Source organism: Talpa europaea (genome assembly GCF_964194135.1).
Source record: "Talpa europaea genome assembly, chromosome: X".
Lineage (NCBI taxonomy): Eukaryota > Metazoa > Chordata > Mammalia > Eulipotyphla > Talpidae > Talpa > Talpa europaea.
Genome location: NC_140081.1, coordinates 74,855,881 through 74,879,266, shown reverse-complemented (window position 1 = coordinate 74,879,266; position 23,386 = coordinate 74,855,881). Strand labels below are relative to the sequence as shown.

The 23,386-nt window shown below is 47.8% G+C and overlaps 1 protein-coding gene across 3 annotated transcripts in view; it reads left to right on the top strand.

Moving 5' to 3' along the window:
* SEPTIN6 (septin 6) overlaps positions 1-23,386 on the top strand; it is a gene marked incomplete at both ends in the record, with an annotated part of 59,246 nt that overhangs the window by 33,569 nt on the left and 2,291 nt on the right. For 2 of the 3 annotated variants that reach the window (XM_084259251.1, XM_084259250.1), the window contains 5 exons: positions 1,140-1,301; positions 8,615-8,711; positions 11,857-12,025; positions 15,981-16,113; positions 18,447-18,637. In XM_084259251.1, coding sequence (XP_084115377.1) covers positions 1,140-1,301; positions 8,615-8,711; positions 11,857-12,025; positions 15,981-16,113; positions 18,447-18,637 — 752 coding nt within the window. Of the gene's footprint in view, positions 1-1,139; positions 1,302-8,614; positions 8,712-11,856; positions 12,026-15,980; positions 16,114-18,446; positions 18,704-23,386 lie in introns of those variants that run through there. The other variant, XM_084259252.1, reaches the window with a different exon arrangement.

The following is a 23,386-nucleotide window of genomic DNA, read 5'->3' as shown; positions in this document are numbered from 1 at the left end:
ATCGGCTCTGCCTGCTGCTCCATCATGGCAAGGGCTTTGACCCTCAATACCCTCCTCCAAAGACTTCAAGGGAGGTACCTCCAAGGTCTGATCTTTCTTTGACCCAGCACTGGAAATCCCGTGCAGTTTAGTGGCACTGCTAAGGCAAAGTGCAGAGGAGGCAGAATTTGTGTCCCAAGTCTAGAGCTCCCCAGAACTCCCTTTCAGAGCTTTCAGTTACTGTGCCCCATCCATGTCACCCCCTTGGTGTCTGCTGGCAGGAACGGCTGTGCTCTCCATGTGACTCTGAGCTCTGTGCATTTCAAGATCCTTTACCTTCTGACAGTAAAAGCTTTGTCCCTTCTCAAAAGAATTCCAAGGATCAGGGTTCAGGTGGCTTGAACTTTGGGGCGGCATTATACCTTTCCTGCTGCCTGAAATTGGGTGGTAATTATTCATGAGACCCAGACAGTATAACCTTTCTGCATCAGTGTCAGATAAAATGGGTAACTGCAAAGCTGTTTTTCCCGAGTGTCTGCTGCCGGAAAGAGGGCCGGGCGTGTATCCTCACTGCCCTGGCCCCCTTCCCTGCCATGGCCTGGGTGGGTCCCTGTCACACTCACTGGGGTAGCTTGCGCTGGATGGATTGGGCCAGTTCACTGTTAGTGAGGGTGGCCATGTCTCCCCTTGTCATCTTTCTGCTTCAAATGATCCAAAGTAGTGACCTTGATATTAAAATACCACAGGGCTCATCCATTTGGATGTGAGCTGGTAGACAGCTCATGGATTTGGGATTTGGACTATGGATTTGGGAATAAGACTAGATTTGTGTCTGTATCCCAATTCAGTTCTCTACCTGCTCTGTGGCCTTCGACAAATTACTTAACCTCTCTCTGCCTCAGTTTCTCATGGTAAAGTGGTGATAATAATACCTCCTGGGAGGGTTATTCTCATGATTAACTGTGGAAGCCTTGTTAACACTTAGTTCAGTGGCCGGCACATAGTCAGCACTCGTTGTTTATTGTTATTTGGCTCCAGAAGTGGCCATCCCAGAACCCTGGGTTGAGCGCTCCCTCTGGCAGCTGGAGGAGGTCCCAGTTCTTGCTGCTGTCAGTTATGAGTAACCAACAATGAGCTTCCTCTGCTCCTCCCTTTCCTAGGTGAACATCATCCCCATCATCGCCAAATCAGATGCCATTTCTAAGAGTGAGCTAACAAAGTTCAAAATCAAAATCACCAGCGAGCTTGTCAGCAACGGGGTCCAGATCTATCAATTTCCTACAGATGATGAATCGGTGGCAGAGATCAACGGAACCATGAACGTGAGTGGGCACACAGGGGGTTCAACTTTTGGGTCATTTGCTTTCAAAAATTCATTCATTCATCCATTCATTCATTTATAAAATGGCAGTCAAACATCTTCACCCTCCATCTTAGTGCATTCACCTCTTGATTATTCGAGTGTCAGGTATCTGTGAGAGAGAATCCAGAACCCAAACAGCGCCTCTCTGCCAGCGGTGGCTGCTTGAAAGGCTCAGAGATGCAGAGATTAATAGCTGAGATGGGGAAAGGGCAAGGGCAAAGGCTGTCTCCAGGAAGCGGCTGCAGCAGGGGATTCAGGTCTCTCCCCGCTTCTCCCCCTCCCCCTTCCCGCCCCTCCCCTCACCCCTTTAATGCCGCTCTGGTCTAGGCCAGACAGCCTTCATGGGGCTGCTGGAAAGGCACACAGTCCTTGCCTCTGACCAAAACAATGTCTGACAATTGGTGCAGCCAAAGAAGGGCAGGCTGAAACAGTTGACTGGCTTCAGAGACTGAGGAATCTTCTTGACTCGGATAATCAAGCCTCTGCTCCCGGGAGGAAATAAGACGTTTGCTTCCAATTTGGTTGGTGACTAGAGAGATGTAATTTTTAAGTATCGGGGTTATACTTTGCTTTATTAAGTGTGAATGAATTAAAAAAACCCACTTGCCATCTTTCCTCTCCTCCCCCACTCCCCCCCCAGAGGATGAGTAATGAAGAAGGCAGAGAGTCAAACATCTCCTCATGCTTCTTTACAATGTGTTGATGCTGTTGCTGTGAAATCCTCAATGTTGTGATTTCAAGGAGACAGCTAATAGCTTTCAGAAAGCCTCTGCTTGGGGAACAGATTTCTTTTTCTCTTCTGAGAGGCATCAGTTTTTCCTAATGACATAATGCCTGGGTATAGCCAGACTCCGGAAAACCTTGTAATAAAAGCCATTTCTAGAAAACTTTCTTGCTGCCACTGCCCCCTAGGTTATCATTATAGCATCAGCTGCCACCTCCTATGCATCGGCCAACAAATTAGCATAGCAGGGCAGCAAGCCATTGTCTCGCCTGACTTCCTGCCCATTCATACACCGGAGTTGTTTGTTATTAAAAGTCCCTCATCATTTGTGACAAATCTGGTCTTTGAGTGAGGCTGTGTGGGTTGTGGTAGGTTGAGTCGTGTCCTCTGACAGGTTGTAAGCATGCGAGAAGGAAAAAAGCCCTCTCTTCCTGGGCTCCAGAGGTGGCAGCCGTCACCCATTGACATCACAGTCACCCTCAGACCCCTTAGGAAGCCCAAGATCATCAAAGAGGACCAAGGAGTTCATCTGGCACCAGTCAGACCAATCTGTCAAAATTGGGTGTAACTGGCAGAAACTCAGAGGCATCAATAACAGGCGCAGAAGGCTCAAAGGCCAGGCCATGATGCTCACGGGAGCAAGAAAACAAAGCAAATGCTGCCCAGTGTCTTCCAGAAGTTTCTGGCACACAACGCCAAGGAACTCCAAGTGCCACTGATGGACAGACAGCACACCTTAACTTCACTGAGGTGGCTCACAAGGTCTCCCCCAAGAACTGCCAAGCCCCCGTGGGAAGAGCAGTACAGCTGGCCACCTACGCCACCCATCCCAATGCCAGGCTGTGCAGCGAAGAGAGCGAACAGCCAGCACCTGTGCACGTGTATTGTGTTAATAAAACCATAAAACTGCCGAAAAAGAAAAATAAAAAAGGAAGGGGAAAAAAAAGACGAGTGCTTGTTGCCTCTCTAGCAGGCAGGGCGTTTGGATGGAAACCAGGCTCTGTTGCAATGAGAAAATGGAAAAAAAGGTGCTTAGCCAGCGGAGAAATGGGGGCCTGGAGCGACGTGCTGTTCTGGAGTTACTGGCACCGCTGTCTTGAAGGGCCTGCTCACCTCAGAAATCAGACCCCGTAGACACCACTGGGACTCAGATTCACTAATTCATCAAGCTATGGTTTGCTTTGCTAATGGATAGGGAGTTCTCAGCAGCCCCAGGGTGTCACCTAAATCCTATTCCATTACTCTGGCGCTCAGGAGTGACAGTTGTCCTGGCCTCTGAGCTCAGCCCAGCTCTGGCCTCCTTCCTTCTAGAGTCTAGGGCAACGTCAAGTTTGCAGACCTCCTGGGCTCTCCCTGGCCAGGCCCGGAAGCAGTAGTTCTCAAGGAGCCATCTTGGCTGTGATGGAGTTCACGCAGCATTTATTCCCTTGCTTTTTTGAACGGGAAGGAGAGGGATGGCCTCAGCCAGGCTCCCAGGAACTGGGCATGCCTGGGAGGAAAACGTGCAGGTGAATGTTGCTTTGTGTGTTGTGATGGGGGAGGGGGTGGGGAGTCATCACCAGAACAATTGTCTAAAGCTGTGGTGTACAAAGCTGCATCATCAGTGACCCAGACCATGACGGTAGGAGAAATTTTGGATTTGACTCCAGCCCCACAGTCTCAGCCACGGCAGCCAATTGTCAATGGGAATTGGATTGGAAGAAGAGGAAGACACTTCTTGCCTAAGTGGAGAAGACCATAGAGTCACCCAGCTGCTCCCCACTAATGGCAGGAAATGAGAGGATGAGATGTCAGCCTCCCCCTTGCCTTGTTTTATGAGTAGTTCTGCAAAACTGATTTCAGATTGAGGGGGCCAGAGACAGTAATGAGAGGTCTTACTGCAAGCTACAGTCATCGTAGGCCCTGATAGCTCTCAGGGTTTAATTATAGCTCTCAAGGATTAATACTAAAAATTGCTATGTTGTTCAAATTGAATGTTGTTCTTTGAGTGATTCAACGCATGACAAGAGATCAGAGAATAGACCCAGTTATTTGACTCAGTTCAGTTGGTTGGCCATTGGCGAATTCTTGGGTTTGGCCCCACCAAGAGATTTGGGCCCAATGAGAGCACATGGGTGTCCAGTAGGCTCACAGGGCACAAGCTTGTCCCTTCTTCAGAGAGAGCAGTGCCCTTTCCATTGTTTTGACAAACTTGTATGGAAATCACCCACACAAGGTTGACTTGAGAGAGGATTAGGCAATGTTCTCACACAGTCACCAGCAGAAGCCCAAGAGGAGAGCGAGCATAACCAGCTCGTGACTGGGAATTCTGTCCTTCTTCAGGGGCATGCCATCATGATGCTGAGATTATTGAGGAATGGACGATCTTCACAGTCTTTATTTCACTGGTTTGAGGGGAACGATGGTCTGATCTCCCAACAGTAATTGAGGTGGTGGGACCAGAATAGAATAATTCAGGCTACTGGTATCATCAAATACTTTAAAATGTACCTACAGGCAGTCAAGGCAGACGTGAGACTGTGTAGGTAGCGAATCAGGGAACAGACTCCCAAGAGGAGGTTGGGACGAGTTCTGGATAGAGACTGACACAGGGTATCTGGCAAGCACCTCAGCAGAAGTCTCTTGGTTGAAGTTGAACTCCCATGAGGAGCCTGTCCCTGTCTCAGCAGCAGGTCTGTCTTGCATCTATCAAGGTGTCCTCTCTGGAGCCACATATATAAACTGTCCCCCGCCAGTCTCCTGCGCGGACCTGAAAAAGAAGCAGAAAACCTGGCTTGAGATTCAAATGCTGTGTGAGTGTGACTGGGGGGCTGACCTCCCTGCTCTGCTCAGACTCCATTCCAGGTGTCACAGCTGTCATCCTCTCGTGAGAGCAGAAAGAGGCCCAGAGCCTGGCCCTGTGATCGCCCGCCCTTCATGGTTAGCTGACTTCTAGCAGATGGCACCCTGGGTGGCTCCCGGCTAAAATGCAGTGTCCTCACTGCTCCCTGGGCAGATTTGGGCATGGAAGTTAGGGACCTGGCCAACCCGTTTAACCTTTCAATATGTCATTTGCCCCAAATCACGCATGAGGTTTATAATAACCACCCTGTAGGCCCTTGTGAGAATCAAGTGAAATCTGCCTCGGAGTCCTTGGGAATGATATCCTTGCATATACTTATCAGAATAGACTTTGATGCCCATTGCAAAGGAGTGTGCCGTGGGAGGTCTCGGGAGCCCTCTGGAGCTGCCTTGGCGGGGCCTATGTGTTTTTGAGTGGGGAGGGAGAAAAAGACAGCAATTAAGGAAGAGGGGAAGCAAGTGACCCTGTCATTCCAGCTAACTATGTTTTTCGGAGATAAAAATAACAGAGCCAAGGGAATGCCGACATTTTTGATGCCTTATTCTCTTCTTAGATTTTTTTTTCTTCTTCCCGCTTGAGCCCAGAGAAGTTCTTCTCTCTTCACACCCCGCCTTCCTCCTCCGTCACTTTCAGCTGAGTGCCCAGAATATGCGAGAAGGATACAACTCGATTTCTCTTTCTCACCTCCTCCCTCAGTCTAGCTGTCTGCCATCACTGCCCCTTGGCTCTCTTGTGTCTCATGACCCAAGCTTTGGGGTCTCTGCGTGAAAGGAAACATTTTCCCAGAATGTTTAGGGGTGGCTTTGAGGCACCCAACATGTTTTAGGTCCCTAAGTGGGAAAGACTTGTGCCCAGATGACCCCCTCCTACAAAGCCAGCTGTCATGTGTTTCGAGGTGCTTGGTCCTTGAGCAGGGTTTTTGGGAATTCAGTGACTACCTGTACCAAGGTTTCCATGGCCAACTATCCCTACCAGGGCCGATGAAGCTTTTCTACCTCCACCCTTTGTCCACTTTCCATCCCCATAACCTCCTCTTTTTCTGTCCCATGCCGCTGTTTCAAGGACAGTCAGCAGAGCGGGAACAGGTGAGACAATACCTGAGATGAGAGAGGCTAATGGGGGAGCCACTCCGCTGGGTGATCAAGCACTTTGGGGGGTTAGTGGATGTCCTGGAGCTGAGCTCCTGAATAAGACCTGTGTTTTCCCACTCTGAAACACCTTCGCGGGTGCAGCTAAGAGAATGGAGAGGAAGGATTGGTTGTGAAAAGAGCCTGCAGATTAAAACAAAAACCCGGGTTTGCTGTGGTTCTTCATGAATGGACCTGCCTCCTGTCATCTGACCTTACACAAACAACTCATTGCAGGGTGTAGCTTGTTGCCCTCCCTGGTTAGACAACAGGGGTGGGCTTTGAAGCCAGACAGACCTGGCTTCTACCCCTAGCTCTGCCCCTCACTACTGGGTGTCTGTTGGCAAGTCACTTAATCCATTGTGACCTCAGTTTCTCTTCTATAAAAGAGGGATCATAAGAATACCCCCCTCACAGCATGGCTGCCAAGATTCAATGAGATTTTGGGAAACAAAACAAAGGGTCAGATAAAATCCAAACCAATAACAAAAGCTAGATAGAAATCTGACTGTAGAATTGAAGCTCCCAGAGGGGGAGAGGGAGAGAGGGAGCCAAATGGAGAGGGGCCACAAAGGACTATGGTGGTGGAATATAGTGCCTTGGTGGCAAGTGTGGTGTGGTAACATACACCCGAAGAGGTGTGAACCTATACCTCTAAATCACATACAGTGCTGTAAACCGATGTTACCTCAATATTTTTTTTTAAATTCAATAAGATAGCACAGAGCCCCTGGGGCACAGTACATCGAACCGAATAAATTGCTGCTGCTGCTAATGCCAATTCTGTAGCTGCCAACACTGTTAGTACAGTCGCTCCCACCTTCTCAGTGTAGCTGCTTTGACTTCCCACCACATTAGCTACTCCCTTCTCTGTGTTCCTCCAGCCCTCAAGCCTCTGTTGATCATCCGGACCATCTTATTATATTATGGCTGTCGGTGTGCCTTCCCCCCCTGCCAGAGCAGGCACTCTCCAGGGACAGGCTCTGAGCTTTTTCAACTTTGTGTTCGTCTTAATGCCTAGCACACTGTAGGAACTCGGTAAATATTTGTAGAATGGAGGAATGAGCAAAATGGGTCAGAATACCTGCAGTCAAGACCTGTGTCTCCAAGCAGGCAAAGAAAGCTTGTTCCAGTGGACTTTTTGCTTGTTGGTATAAAACCCTTTGAGGTACAATCCCACCTGGCATCACCTGATTTTTATTTTTATTTATTTTTTTAAAGATTTATTTATTTATGCATACAAGAACTGGGGTACAGACCAGAGGTGTGGGGGGTGAGAGGAGTCACCAGAGACAGAGTGGGGAACAGAGCAGGTGGACTGACTGAAATACACTGCTGAGGGGAGCAGCAGACGAGGCAGGAGGGGTCTACTGCACTATGTGGGTTTCCTCCCCAGCTTCAGTGGCTGCATATAGCTTCATAGGCTGCATCTTAATCCCTTGCGCCACCAGGGAGGCCCTCACCTGATTTTTAAAGATTTATTTATTTATGCATACAAGAGCTGGGGTACAGGCCAGAGATGCGGGGGGTGAGAGGATTCACCAGAGACAGAGTGGGGAGCAGAACAGGCAGGCTGACTGAAATACACTGCTGAGGGGAGCAGCAGGCGTGATAGGAGAGGTCCACCAGGGAGGCCGCTCACCTGATTTTTAAACAATTTTTATCCAGTGGTTCCATTTGGCCAAGGGGTCACTCAGCACCTGGACAGCTCCTTGTGGAGCTGGGTGCTGTGTTTCCCAGACCCCATACTACCAATTGGGAGCAGCTGCTGCTTCTGTGACCCACAAAGCCTTCACCAGCCAGCCCAGTTCCTCCTCCTTGTAAGCACCAAGTTCATACTCCTCTTTGTACGTTCCCTTCCTTTCCTCTACTCTTTCCAGGGCCCTGTACCTACTGTGTGCGGGATACCAGACCATACATTTGAGCTCCTGGTCTTATGCTGTCTTCTGTGATTTTGGGTATGAATGTTGGCTTCCCCAACAAGATTGTAAGCTCCTGGAGGGCGAGAGACTATGACTTCTACTTCTTTTGTCTCCCTTACAGCACCTGAAACAGAACCCAGCATAGTAATAGGCATGTGCATAAATACTTGGGAACTTGACTTGTAGGCTCAAGAGTTCAATGTGTGCTCTTGCTCCACAGAAGGATGAGAACAAGTAGGGCACAGCCCAGTCCTTGTGTGATTTCAGTATTATACCTGTTCTCGAGGCTCACACTGGTTCTCCTTCAGCCTCTCTTCCCACTTCCCTCCTTCAGAAAGGCTGTTACCCTCAGCAGCTGTGAATACTGAAGAGACAGTTCATCTGTGTATCTGCTTCTTATTCTGCTTATTTTCTCTTTGTTCCCTCTGCATTCAGCCGTGTCATTGTTACCTTCTGTTGTGAATTTCCTAAAGGCAGAAGGTTGGGCTAGGCCTCGCATCCCCACACAGCTCCAGAGTTTAATAAATGCCTCTTGACGTTGACATGAGGAACTCTGCAACATGAGACCTGAGGCCCCTGACATGAGCAGCAGTTGCATTGTGGGATGTGGACAGTCCTTCTCCCGAGTTCTGAGCTTTTGTTTGCCTTCTGTTTTAGGCCCACCTGCCATTTGCTGTCATCGGCAGCACAGAGGAGCTGAAGATAGGCAACAAGATGATGAAGGCCCGGCAGTACCCGTGGGGCACAGTGCAGGGTAAGTGAGTCTCCAGTAGAGGGGCTGCACTTGGGGAACCCCTCCTGTCTGTCTCCAGTCATTGAGTGATCCGCCTCACATTTGTGTCCAGTTGCTGTTCATTTGACTTAGGCTGCAAACAGCAACAGGGGTCATCAGCAGGCAAACTCTAGCTCCAGACCTGGTTTCTCTGCCATGAGCAAGCTCTCCTTGACTGTCCTAGAGAAAACATTCCTAAAACAAAAACAAATGTACCTGGTAGGAAAGAGTCTGTGAGAAGGCATATATACCTGCCCAAGAGGACCAGGAGACAAACAAGAACCTTCCCGGTAGTGTTATTTGCAACAGCCAATAACCAGACATAGTCCACATAGCCATTAAAAATAGCTTGGACAAAGTGTGGAATATTCAAATCACTGGATGTTATACAGCAGCACAAGGGAATGGACTCTAGCTACTTCTACATGAATGCACCCCAGAAACATAACATTGAGCTAAATAAGTCACAGAAAAATACCCGCTGTATGATTCCATTCTATGAATTCCAAAAGCAGACAAAACAAAACGAGATAAATGCCTTTAGGAGTTCATATGTAAGTGGCAAAGCTATAAAGAAAACAAAGGAGGGCCTCCCTGGTGGCACAGCGGTTGAGCGCTGGGCTGCGAAGCTGCCTGCAGCCTCTGCAGCTCCGGTTCAATCCCCAGCCACGGGGTGAGGGTCCCACATGGCACACAGACCTCTCCTGCCGCCCGCTGCTCCCCTCAGCAGTGTATTTCGTCAGTCTGCCTGTTCTGTTCCCCGCTCTGGCTCTGGTGAATCCTCTCACCCTCCCGCGCTTCTGACTGTACCCAGTGCTTGTATAAATAAATAAATAAATTTTTTTTTTTAAAAAAAAAGCACTCAAGATTATGTTTGCATATGTAGCTGTGTAATATAGGGTAAAAAGATATAGAAAAAATCAAAAAAAAAGAAAAGAAAACAAAGGAATGATAAACCCCTACCTCCGGAGAGTGCTTAAGTCTTGTTGCGGGAAGGAGAGCATGAGAACTAGAAGGGACACTGGGGACTTCTGAGGTTTTGGTAGTGTTTCACCTGACTGTTTTGTTTTGAAATTTAGGTTGAAAAAAAATTTAGGTTGCATGTACACACTTCATGCACTCTTGTGTGTATAATTATGTTTGCAATTTAAAAACAAGTAATGTTGTGTATTTATATTCAGAAGAAAGTTCCCTCAGTGCTCTGCCAGGCATGTGTTAAGGTAGCCCCAGACTAGTCATTTCTGTGGATAAAATATAGCTTAGGGCACTGCCTTGGGTCAAAAAGGCATCAGCTCTCGGGTTGTGGGGGCACCGTGTGTGAGGAGACTGGTTCACTGTCAACTCCTCCCTGCCGATGAGCAAACATCTGAAAGCTGTGGGAAGTTGTCCACATTGCAGAGACTAGTATGCTTTAGGCCACCCTGGATACCCTGAAGCTATAACCGGGGTTCCTCAGGCTGGATCACAACTGGTAAACACAACTGGACTAGGTTTTGGTCTGCTCTGACGTCTGGGGCTGGGAACACTGTGCTCGGAATATTTGCCAATGGCTTCTGTCGGGCCTGGCAAGGAATGTATGGATCTGAGAGAGTAGAGGCCCATGACATGGTTCCAAAAACTTCCTCCCACTGAGGTCACCCCAGATCTAACCAACAAAGGGGGTTTGGAAATCTGGGTTCAGTGATGTATGTAAATGAGGAAGAAGCTGTGTATTGCCAGCGACCACCGTTTGGAGACAGACGAGGTAATGCTGCAGGCAGATGCGATTTTTAGTAGTAGCTTATGTTCTGTGACAGCCGAGGGCTTTGGCCCAAAGGCAATGAGCTTATGCACAGCTGATATGTGAGCCCTTTGGGAAGATTATTCTGATGACCGCCAGGCAGTCTGCTGCATGCCCAGCCCTTCCACCACACCTGCCATCCTACCTCTGTTCCCCTCTCCTGAAAGACAGCATCTGGGGTGACTGTGCCTGTTCATTATCTCAGAAACCACTGTCCCTACCTCATTAAGACAGACACCCCTATTCTGACACAGTGGAGTCAGGCCTGGAGACACTTGGCCAGAGCCCTGCTCACGACCTTATGATGTCCCAGCCACAAGTCCACCTTGTATGACTTAGGGCCACATCTCTGCCCTTCTTGGCCGTTGCCCAAGGTACAGACCTTCACTGTGCTCTTTTGAGGAGGCCAGAAGGCGGGGTCCACTATGTCCTAGTAACCATCGCTGCTGTCAGCCCACCCTCTACAAAACACCTCCTTTGATGGCTTCTACCATCCAGATGGACCACAGGTGGAGGCGTGGTCCACAGCCCTCTTTGTCACCAGTCTGTTGGTGTCTCAATGTGTTCCCCTTATTCACTGGGGACGTTGGTACCTGGTCACTGCCTTTGCTGCTCCCCTAGTGTGTCTGGATTTCGATCTTAACTCTGCAACTTGCTAGCTGTGAAGCCTGCCTAACCTCATGGAGACTTTGCAGGAACCACTCCCTTCCCTGCGTGATAAAGTCTGATTCCTCCTGCAAGAGGTATCTTAAGGGTTGTCTCTTTGGCTAACTCTTCTGTGTCCCAGGAGTCCTTAGGCCCCCTCTTCTGAGATTTCATTGCCCTGTAGACAATCTGCACCTCCATTTTCACGAGTTTTGCATGGTATTATAGCTGTCTATTTGCATCCATCTTTCCACTGACCTGTAAGCTCCAGAGGGCAGGGCTCTGTGACGTTTCTGAATTCCCAGGACCTCATAGGAACATGGATTCCACAAATATGTCTTGAACCGTTGGCTGAATGTGTGCACACCGCTGTCATAAAAGTGGTACAAAGGAGCATGCCTGCCTGTCAGTGTCTGCTGAATTTGTGTTGAGACGCTGCTGACTGTCTTCTTAGGGATTCCCCACCCCCCCCACACACACACTCCAGGTGATGTTTATTGAAGTAAAGTAGGTTTACATCTTTGTATCTGCTCTGGGAGTTATAGATTCAAACCTCCACAAATGTGTACTTTCACACCCTGCCCACGACCAGTGCCCCCACAATCCTCCACCGTGTTCCCTTGGGCCTCTTCCCTCGCCCACTCCCACACCATCACCCTCCCTCTCTGGCCTTCCTTTCACTATCCACCCCCTATTATGCAGTTGAAAATGAGGCCCACTGCGATTTTGTGAAGCTGCGGGAGATGCTGATTCGGGTCAACATGGAGGACCTGCGGGAGCAGACCCACAGCCGGCACTATGAGCTGTATCGCCGCTGTAAGCTGGAGGAGATGGGTTTCAAGGACACCGACCCCGACAGCAAACCTTTCAGGTACCTCTCCTGCCAGCCCGGCCCAGCTGAACCCACCCAGGGAGTGCTGGAAGCCTTGCCCTGGAGCATTTACAGGGGCCGCCGGACACAGTAGCTGAGACCTAGAGCCACAGGGCTGTCACTGGGCTGGTCCAGGTACCTGTCCCCTCTCTACCTGTGTACACCTGCTAGGGAGCTGGGGCAGGGTGCGTTTGTAAGCACTGCTGCCCTGCTTGTAACAGTAGTGCCGGGGCGGGGGAGTGACAGAGGATCAGCAAGGTCAGTAGCCTCACTGACCCCCCACCAGCCCCCACTACATGACTGCTGCTGTCTGCTGTGCCAGAGGGGGGCCCTGAGCTGGGACCTTGTCCTGACACATGCAGTTTGTGCCTATTCTTTGCCCCCCACTTTCTTCATCAGGCTCCTGTTGTTCTGTCAGGGTTCCAGTCTAGTCCGTATCTTCCTCCTCATCAAAAACCAGTTGGGACAAGGAACCAGTTGTACATGTGCCGAAGAACTTCAGGCTTCATTGACTCAATGTTTTCATTCAAGTGCAAGTTTTGTTTTGACCACCGGGGGTTAAGCATCATCATGTGCTTAAATCAGAATCGAAGATGCTCTCCGAGAAGAGGAATGGTTCTGAAAGCAGTTGATTCTGATTTTAACTCTGCAGATAGGAGCCATAGGCCTCGTCAGGGCGTCTCATCTGTATGCATGATGCATGACATTGGCCTTGCATTTTAAATACCATGTGGTGCCCTTTCCTGGAGCTCAGTCTCCTTTCAGGAAATGTCAGGCCTCTATCAACAAGCAAAAGGAATGCTTGTGCGCTAAGAAGCCTTTCAAATAGCCTCTGAGATCCATGGTGCCTCTTCACGGCAGTAGGCCAGCCTGCAGGCAAAGCATAGCCAATTCTTTGGGGCTGCCTCGTTCTGGAGGGGCAGACTCACCTCCCTTCCTCGACAGGGGCTGCTGGAGCTCCTGGGCTAGGGGAAGGCCTGCCTGTCTTTCTGGCAAATACCCCTTACCTTTTCTCTCCCTTGCCTCCCATAGCTCTAATCTGCATGTATGGAGGGAGAGTGTCCCTCCACCTGCTCATCCAGCCCCCTCCCTCCTCCTGCATCCTCAGCTCTCTTCCCACACCTTCGCCCCCTGCACTCCCCTGCTGCTCCTTTCCAAGCTGCATGTGCAATTTTCACCCCAGAGAAACTTCTCCCTTAACGCTGCTCTTCCTCCTAGGTCTGCCCTGGCCAAAGTTAGACCCTCATGGGAAAGAGAAGGCATTGTTTTACAAGTTCATTGGTCTGTCCCTACCGCTCCACCGGAAGGCCTCTCTCCAAGGGCAGCTCAGGGCCAAATACAGGGTGTTCTCTGAATCCCATCTTTTTTTTAATTAATATTTTATTTTATATAATTCTTACATCATTTTTCATTTTTGCACAATGTGTGCATTTTCATTTTGGTTATATTCCCCATACAATTGCACCCCCCTTATTTTGATCCTAGTCCTTCCTCTCCCCCCCGCCCCCATAGTGTGTCTCTGGTTTATAGTTGCTTGTTGATTTTTATTTTTACTTTGTATTAATTAGCCTTTTTCCTGGTCCCTTATTTAGGTTTTCTAAATTCCTGCTATTAGTGAGACCATCCGGTATTTTTCTTTTTCTTTCTGGCTTATTTCGCTGAGCATGATCCCTTTCCAGCGCCATCCATGTTGCTGCAAATTGCATGTGTTTATCTTTTTTGAATGCTGAGTAATATTCCATGGTATATATGTACCACATCTTCTTGATCCAGTCATCTATTTTTGGGCATTTGGGTTGTTTCCAAAGCTTAGCTATTGTAAACAGTGCTGCTATAAACATAGGGGTGCAGGTGCTCTTTGGAATTGATGTTTCTGTGTCCTTTGGGTAAATACCTAGGAGTGGAATTGCTGGATCATATGGAAGCTCTATGTTTAGTAGGTCAAGAAATCTCCACACAGCTCTCCATAGTGGTTGGACCAGTTTGCACTCCCACCAACAGTGCAGAAGAGTTCCTTTTTCTCCACACCCTTGCCAACATTTGTTGTTGCTAGTTTTTTTAATATGTGCCATTCTCACTGGTGTAAGATGGTATCTCATGGTAGTTTTGATACATTTCCCTGATTACAAGTGATGTTGAACATTTTTTCGAATCCCATCTTTTTTTGTTCTCTTTAATCTCAACTCAACATTTGACACCCGTCCCACTGTATCCTTCCTGAAATTCTCTCTGCCTTGGCTTTGCTAGTACTGCTCTGGTTGGTTTCCCTCCTGTCTGGATACTCTTTCTCATCCCCATTTGCAAGCTCTTTTTCCTCAGCTTATCCTGAACTCTTTGTGCACCCCAGAATTCTTCCCAGCACCTCAGCTCCTTTCCCTCTCTTTTGAATTTGTGGCTGGCTTTTTCTACTCTTACTAACTACCACCTAGAAAAAGATGACTCCTAAACTAACACCTGACTTTTGAGCTCCAAACCCATTGACCCAAGAGCATGCTGGATGTTTTCACTTGGACATCTTAGAGTTGACTTGCTGAATCTCAAGCTGTCTAACATGGTATTCGTCTTCTTCCCTCTGAAACTTTTTCTTTTGATTGTTCAATATTTTATTTATTTTGAAATGGTATATGCATATATATAATTTTTATTTTTATTATTATTATTTTTAAATTTTATATATTTTTTACATCATTTTTTTCATTTCGCATAATGTATTCATTTTCATCTTGGTTATAGTCCCCATACAATTCCCAACCCCCTTTGTTTTAGGAGGAGTCAAAGATGATGATGCTAGGGTTTTAGCCCAGGCTACCCAGTGGATGGCAGTACCACAAACAGCAACAGGAAACACCGGAGAAAAAATATGTTTCATCTCGGATAATATTTTTTCTCCAGTGTTCCCTGTTGCTGTTCATAGTACTGCCATCCACCGGGTTCCCTGGGCTAAAACCCCAGCATCATCATCTTTGACTCCTCCCAAGTCCTAGGAGTTTGGCTTCCTTTACTGTCCCTTAAGTTCCCCCCAGGCTTATCCACCCTGCCATCAGCCCTTAACATTAAGTGGATTGTTGGCAAGTCTATTCTTCAATCTACAGCCTTTCTCACTTTCAAATTGGATCAAGCAGGTTTCATGCTTAAAACCCTGAGGTGGATGAATGTCCAGGTCTTTACTATGGCATCCAAGGCCTGTATTCCATCTCCCACACTTTTCCAGCTTGCACCAGCCTCTGCAGCCATGTTGGGTGATGCCGGACCCCCACGTACTCCATTCTTTCCCCATATATGCTTTTCCATGGACTGTACTCTTTGAGTACAGTCAAAGAATTCTTCCTCTTCTTCACCAGGTGGACTCCTGTTTATTGAAAACTAAGTCCAGGCTGAATGTTTTCACTTGGACAGCCCAGACTCCGAGTGCCTTGATAGGAGGCACAGTGGCTGTTGGCTCTACCTGTCGAGGGACTGGCATGTCACTGTTCCTGTGTCGAGCACAGGGTGCAGTGTCATAGGCTGTTTGTTGACCTAGATCATGGCTGTGTTGAGTTACAGACAGGACCTGGAAGCAGAGTGCAGTAGAAGGATCCAGATTAGGAGACTAGAGACCCAGTTTCTGGTCGAAGCTCTGCCTCTAGCTGTGTGAAACTCAGCCAGAGCCAGTCTCATCACCTCTGCGGGTCTGTGTCCTCATCTGTGAAATAAGGATTGAGAAGCAGATGCTGTCAGTCTCTCCTAGCTCCCAACATCTCTCCAGTTCACCTGGCCTCCCCCATCCCTGATAAGTAACCCCATGTCCGTGCCATCACAGCCCAAGCCAGCTGCCCTAGCTCTGTGGTTCTGTTGGTGCTCCTCTCCCCGAACTGGGGAAGGGCGGATGGAGAACCCAGGGAGGATCACTGGGACCAGTTTTCATCGAATGGCAGCCATTCTGAAGGTGGGGAAATTAACTCGACTGTGTTTGCAGTTTACAGGAGACGTATGAGGCCAAAAGGAATGAGTTCCTAGGGGAGCTGCAGAAAAAAGAAGAGGAGATGAGACAGATGTTCGTCCAGAGAGTCAAAGAGAAAGAAGCTGAACTCAAAGAAGCAGAGAAAGAGGTAAATGTGCACCTGTGTGCCAGGCAGGAAGGAAAAGGAAACTAAATTTGGGTAAGAATGGGCCTCAGAGAGACCTTTCTTCTTGAATGGGCCTTCCCCAAGGCTGGATGTTTTCTCATTGAATTGCGCTGTCCCCTATGGTGAGCACTAGCCCTAGTTGGCTATTTAAGTTTAAATTAGATAAAATCTGAAATTCAGTTCCCAAGTTGTGTTGGCCACATTTCAAGTGCCCAGTCCCCATCCAACAAATGGCTATCATCTTTAGGAGTACTGATAAAAAATCATTGCTTGGGGGCCTCCCCGGTGGCGCAGTGGTTGAGCGCTGGGTTGTGAAGCTGTCCGCAGCCTCTGCAGCGCCGGGTTCGATCCCTGGCTACTCCCCGGCCACCGGAGGAGGGTCCCACATGGTGCGCAGACCTCTCCTGCCGCCCGCTGCTCCCCTCAGCAGTGTACTTCGGTCCTTCTGCCTGCTCTGCTCCCTGCTCTGGCTCTGGTGAATTCTCTCACCCTCCCGCGCTTCTGACTGTACCCAGTGCATGTATAAACAAAACAAACAAATAAATAAATAAAACATGCCTCTATTAAAAAAAAATCATTGCTAGAAAGTTCTATAGGGCAGCACTTGCTTAAGAGTTAAGACCTAACAGGGGCAGGCTGATTCTTTTTCCTCTTCCTGGGAGTTTGGAGCTCAGTGGGGACTGTTGATCACGTCCTTGGCTGTCCTCCCCATCCTACCTTCTCTGATGACCACAAGGAAAGATGGCTCAGGCAATCCTCGATACCTAACCCAGTGATAGCTAGGGCAGTTCCCCATCTCTTGGATATTCTGTTCTATTTCACATTACAGAAACATCTGCGTGACTCTAGTGGGTCTTTAAACAAAGTTTGATGGTCTCTCCGGGGTTGTCATTACTTCAGCCATGCCTGATAAAGTGCAGTTAGTTCTCTAACTGTGGCCTTGCTTCCATGGTTGCCTGACCAGTTCGCCTACAGATGCCCAATTAATTGACCTCAGCTCCAGTTTGGGTCATGTCAGCAACTGCTTCACCTCTCTGGGGCTCAAACCCATAAAGAAGAGAAGCACTTCATTCCTTCCCAAGTCTCTTCCTTTAATCTGCTGTTACTCTCTGGAGTTAATCACCAAAGCCCGTGACAAGAGTATTGATTTATTTTGCTTTCCTTTTTCAAAAGAAAAAGGTCACCCAGGACTTTTAGGAGGGAAGGGGAGGGAGTCTTAAAGGTAAATGAATGAAAAGCCGATGGACCAAAGCCAGGTTAAAGCAAAGATCGGTGGAGCTTCCACTGTCCCGTCCCAAGTGACTAGTAAAAACTGGTTTATACAGCCAGTCCATCAGGCACCACACCTGGGTAAGTGGCAGACCCAGATACCGAGGGGACTAGGAGACCTGACCCCCTTTACGGTGTGCTAGAAGTGTTACAGAATCCTAAACTCTCTTCTGGAACCTCAAAAGAAAGTGAAATTCCACATGGTCTGCTCTGACTATTCAGGGTAGTTTATCACGCTCGAGTATGTGACCACCTAGATCCCCGCTCCCTGATCTGCTCATCACAATGGCATGCCAGAGTATTCTTGCTCTTTTCCTTTGGGTGTCTTGCTGTACTCAGGGCTACTGAAGTTTTCCCCTTGGTCAAGGCTGAGATCTCTACACTCAATCCATTTTATAAAACTATTTTGTCTCTTTCCATGGCCAAGGACAAGTATTTCCTTTGACCAACTCTGGCGTTGCTGAGGTTTCTTCTGCCATCCGTGGTGACCCTCCTTGGTTGGAAGGGATAAGAAAAGGCCGGAGCTTTCACACTGGGCAGTCTCATTATGTAATTCTGTAAAGAGTGGATTGAGCTCGGGCAAATTCCTTCACTTCTCTGCCCTTCTGTTCCCCCATAAATTGCAGATAATAACAGCTTCATCACATAACCTACCACATAGGATTTTTATGACAATTAAATGAGTCAATACATAAAAAGTGCGTCTAAAAATCAGTGCCTTGCCTAAGTAAGCACTCAGTAAATGTTATGACTGTTATAATTGATATTATCTACCAGTTATGGCAACTCTTTTTAAATAAAATATTTGTTTAACTAGAATGCACTGTTCCTTGACCATATTCAGGAACAGAAACTTGGAGAGAAAAATGGCAGGGGTAGGGAACTATCCAGAACATGGTGCTCATTCGTGCCATCATCTCAGTCCCTGGCAGGTCCCAGGGTCCTATGGAGTTGCCACCCTGCCACCCCCACCTGCCCTGGGCTCCTCTCAGCTGGAACTTGCTCACTGGGGGACTCTCCCAAAATTCTCTGTGCTTCCCTGCCAGCTGCATGAGAAGTTTGACCGTCTGAAGAAACTACACCAGGACGAGAAGAAGAAACTGGAGGATAAGAAGAAATCCCTGGACGATGAAGTGAACGCCTTCAAACAGAGGAAGACAGCGGCAGAGCTGCTGCAGTCCCAGGGCTCCCAGGCGGGAGGCTCACAGACTCTGAAAAGAGACAAAGAGAAGAAAAAGTAAGTGGTTGGCAGCTCCCGGGTGGCGGCTTCTTTCTCCTCTTTGTTTAATTCCTCAGGGCAGGGCCTGGACGCTGAGGGGGCTGAGAAGGGTGTCCAGGGGTGAGCTGTGGGCTGATAGATGGGTTTGGGAGCTTAGAACTGGTCTCAGTGTATGAATGAAGATCAGGGACCCACGGACTCCCTGACTGGGGTAGCTGAGAGTAGAGGAAGGTGTGGCCCCAGAGGCCCAGCCTCTGAGGAAAGCCCTGCAAACTCAAGGGAGGGAGGAGAGTAGAAAAGCAAACGGAATGGAGAGTGGAGGAAGGAGAGAGGAGACTAAGAGAGCTGAAAAGTTGGAAGAAGATGAACAAAAAGGAGGGCCGGTGCCACACAGAGAGGAAAGAGAGAACCTTTACCAGGCGTCTCCGGGCACCCTCGCCCCACCACGACCTGCACCCCCCAAAGATTAACGCTGACTGGTTTAGCCTGTTTGCTCATCCAGTGGCCTTAGGCCTACCCTCACACCCTCCGCAGTCCCCTTCTCATTGCTGCAGCCAAACAGCCCCGATTTCCCACCTCTTCGCTGTCCCTCCCTCTTAGCCACTCTGTTGTTGCCAGCCTGCAGTACTTGGGGAGCCCTCGGATGCTGGCATACTCTGTGTGGCCCATTCTCAATCTGGGGCATGATTTCAAATCCGTCCACCCTCCCTGGTATTTGATCAGGCAGGACGGCAGGGGCTCCTGGTTACCAGATGGGTCCATAACCTGGAACCATCCCCAAGCTTTGCTTGCAGAAGTTACCCCTTCCTCATCCCAACACTCAAGAAGAGAAAAGCATCTCCAGTGGCACCTGTACAACACCGAGGATGCACCCAGTGTTCCCATGGGCTCATTGATGCAGGGCCACTTGAGCTGCCCTGGGCTGGAGGGGTAGGCAACGTCCTTACTAAAGGGACCTGAGGATTCCCAACTTGGGGATGTTCATTGCCTTCTGTTCTTAGCCACTTGCGCCTCAAGTCAGCTATTGGTTATTTGCCAGAAAGAGGAAACCCTTCCCTTTCCTCTCTGTCCGGCTTGATCACTTAGGAATGAAACAGTGACTTTGATTCAAGAGTAAACCATTTCGCATTTGAAACCACTCAGTTTTGCAATCTGAGTAGACTATTCCAAAATGGAATGTGAATGCTTTCACAGTCCAGAGATTTTTGTTATGGAATCACAACACTAGATGTCAAATCCACTGCCTAATTAACTTTTGGGGTATAGCCTGATGGATAAAGTTCAGCTCAACAGGAAAAAAAAGCCTCTTGGGGCACACTTTATTAACTGATCAGTCACGGTGTGTTCTTTACATCAGCAGGAATGGATTCTTGTTTTGAAGATCAGAAAAACCAAAATTACTCTTCCAGTTCTAACCTGCTGCCTTCATGGCCCTATGGTGTGTGTTAACTCAGTCCCGGGGCACGTCTACCAGCTGCAGGCAGGAATTAGAAGATTCATTGGTTGGGACTCCGTTGGTACTAAAGCATAAATATTCTCCATTGCAAATGTTCAGTGGAATTTCCTCCCAGCCCAGGCTTTCTCCAAGTCTCCTCAAATTAACTGACTCCTTTCCATTCCAGGCAGGAATGGAAACCTTTTTATTTGGAGTTGGGACCTTTTTATTTGGGGTTGGGGACTATGCCCTTTTCCAATTCAGAGGTGGGGGAAGAAACCTTTGCTGCCATCTCACACCTCATAGTAGCAATGAGGGCGTCACAAACTAGACTGTCCTCTTCCATACTTCCAGGTGTCTAAGTAGCCCTGGGCCTGGGCTTCTTGGGTAATTCCATGAACTGCTGCAAAACCCAGCATGACATCTGTACCCCCTGCCCCACTGTGCTGGTGGGTTTTCAGAGTAGTGGTGTTAATAGCGTTTCTTCTTGCAAGATGGTGGTTGGGTCTAGTAGAATCACATACTTGGGATTCCTTTGGCTACCCTTAAAGAGGTTAAGAATGAGTACCAGCATTTCGGGGTCCCTATCAACCCACTCACCCCTCCTAACCCCTCCCCTAACTCCTAATCTCCTTTGACCTCTAACTCTTCATTGTTCGTGTCAACTCATAATATTTGATTTCTCCTTAAGTTCACTCCATCTTCATCAGCTCTTACTGTTTTACAGTTAACTCTGCTGTTTGCTGCATGCTGCATGAGACCCATGGTCCTGGTAAGCTTTATTAACTCTAAATAGAACTGGCAGTGGCTTCTAGAACACATCTACCTAAATCTGCCCCTCCTCACACCCAACATACATATCTAATCTTAAAAGAAGCTGCTTCATTGTCCCAGCTGGTTTCCTCTTGTGACTTAGATATTAAGAAAGAGTTTGGTGTGGTTTCAAGTGTACATGTGGATTGTTTGCCTGCCTGATTAAAAGAGGGTGTTTTCATATTTTTCCTGCTAGAATAAGTGGGTGACAGAGAAGGGTCCTGTGATGAGTATTTGAGGTTTCCATTTTGACCGTTTCTTTTGAAAGAGCCTTAATCCTTACTCTAAGATTAAGTAAACTCTAGCGATGAGGAGGGAAACAGTTGAGTTCACAAACCTTGTCCTGCAATTTCAGTCACTACTGACCCTCAGATTTGGGACTTTTTCAAGCCAATGGAAGCTCGCTTCTCTGTTTCCCTCTGGTGGCTGTTCCTTAGCCAAAGGACTTAACATTTTCAAATTTCCTTTGGCTGTATAATCCCTCAAACCTTCACAGAAGTGGAAGAAAATAAAGAGCTCTCAGATATTCTAGAAAATTCTTTACATTTAATTTGGCTTCATGAACACCTTTGATAAAGGAGGTAAGCAAGTTACCTTTGGTAAAATGGATTCCTGAAGGCTAAGTGTTGTGTCGACAGAAGTGACTAAAGCAGTTCCTGGTATCACATTGCTTATAGGTTGATGATAAGAGCAATTAAGGACCTTATATCTATTCTACTATACTAAGGCAGTGAGTGGAAAAGGAACATAAGTACGTTCAAGTTGACACAATTAGGCTTAGTGATAGTTTTTTAAACTTTGCCATAAAAACTTTCAAACAGGAACAAAAGGGAAAGAAGAGGACCGTGCGTCCCTCACCCATATGCACCCATGACTCAGCCCCCAAAAGCCCATCAGCATAAGGCCAGCCCTGCTTCATCTATTATCCCAAACCTGCTGGATAATTGCAAAGCAAACCCATATCATTTCATCTGTAAATACTCTAACATGAGGGACTTACAGTTTCAAATTTCTCTAAGAAATAATGCCTCTTTAAAAACCCCATAACCACAGCACCACCATTATCACACCTACAAAATTAACAATTTGCTGACACAAAACATCTAGTCAGTGCTCAGAGTACCCTGGTTGTCTCATAAACAGCTTTTACATTTGGTATGTTTGGATCAGGGAATGTAAAATATTGAGAAGACTTCTCCCCATTTACCAATGTAGTTTATGATTTAAATGGAGAGCCTGCTGTTCGTCCCACACTGACTACTGCAGCGAGTGCACCAGGGATTCTGGGCAGCTGGCAAAACATTCGACTTTCAAGCAAACCCTGAAGAGGAAGTCCATAGAGGCTTCTGAAACATAAGGCCTATGAAATTGGGCCAAAGAAAACAACCCTAAAAAGAACAATGAAATGATTTATTGTCTGGCTGGAAGGCATGCCCTGTTAGTTGACTTGAATTAAACAGCTGATTTTCATTGAGGAAGACTCTAAATTCCTAGACTGTCACTCCTCCGCTGTAGTAGTCCCAGTGCCCAGCAAAGTGGAGTGATCACCCGTATTTTCTTTGTTACCCCATTCTCAACAAGGGGACCGGGAGAGCTGGATCCTCGTACGTTGGATTTCCATGAATTCGGGTTTCATTGCCTGTGGTTTGACACAATTTGGTTCAGGTTTCCCTGAGTAAATCTTTGTTAGTGGCCATTACTAAAATGAATTCTGACAAAACTATAATTAAAGCCATACTTTACAAGTGAGAAGCAATTGGCAAACAGCAGAACAGCCAACCCCAATCCCAAGTATGTTGGCTTTTCCTGGCAGGCGGCCCCCCAGTAGACTGTAAAAGCAGTTCTAAACCAAATAGGGGAGGGAAGGTGGGCTTGGCTACTCAAGATCTGAAAGCAGCAAAGATAGCCTGTTCCTTTCCAGAGTCACCCCTCAGTAACTAGGGTGCAGGCGGAATACAGCTCCCTCTTCATCACTGATTTTGAAACGGCTTGAGGCACTGTTTGCAGCTACTGCAACTGTAAGAGAAACCCCTGTGTGGTCGTATCTCAGTTGCAGATACTGTCTGTCAATGGTTACTGGCCCTTGACCCTTTGGGTGGTGGTGCACATCATATGGGAAAATAAGGGTTTGCTCTACTACCTGAAAGTTCACTGTCTTTAGTTGGTAGGTTATTGCTTTGGGTTTGGATCACTGTTTCCATTCATTTCTATGTAAAAAAGTTCTAGTGTTCCCAGAACCTCCAAAATAACCTACCGACAAATGCCAAATAGGATCATCCGGCTTTTGGAGAGCGGGGGAAACCTGTCTTCCTATCCCACGAAGCTCAGAACATAGGCCTCCTGTAGTGTTTAGGTTTCTTTCCACCTAGGAAGATGAAGAAAAAGAGAGCTACACATTTCTATAACATTTTTACTACTTTCCAAAGTGTTTTTCCATATGATACCTCATTTTCACCTTCCCGAAGTCCTTTGAGGAAGAGAAGAAAGGCATACTCTTCCTCCCTTTATAAGATGTGTAA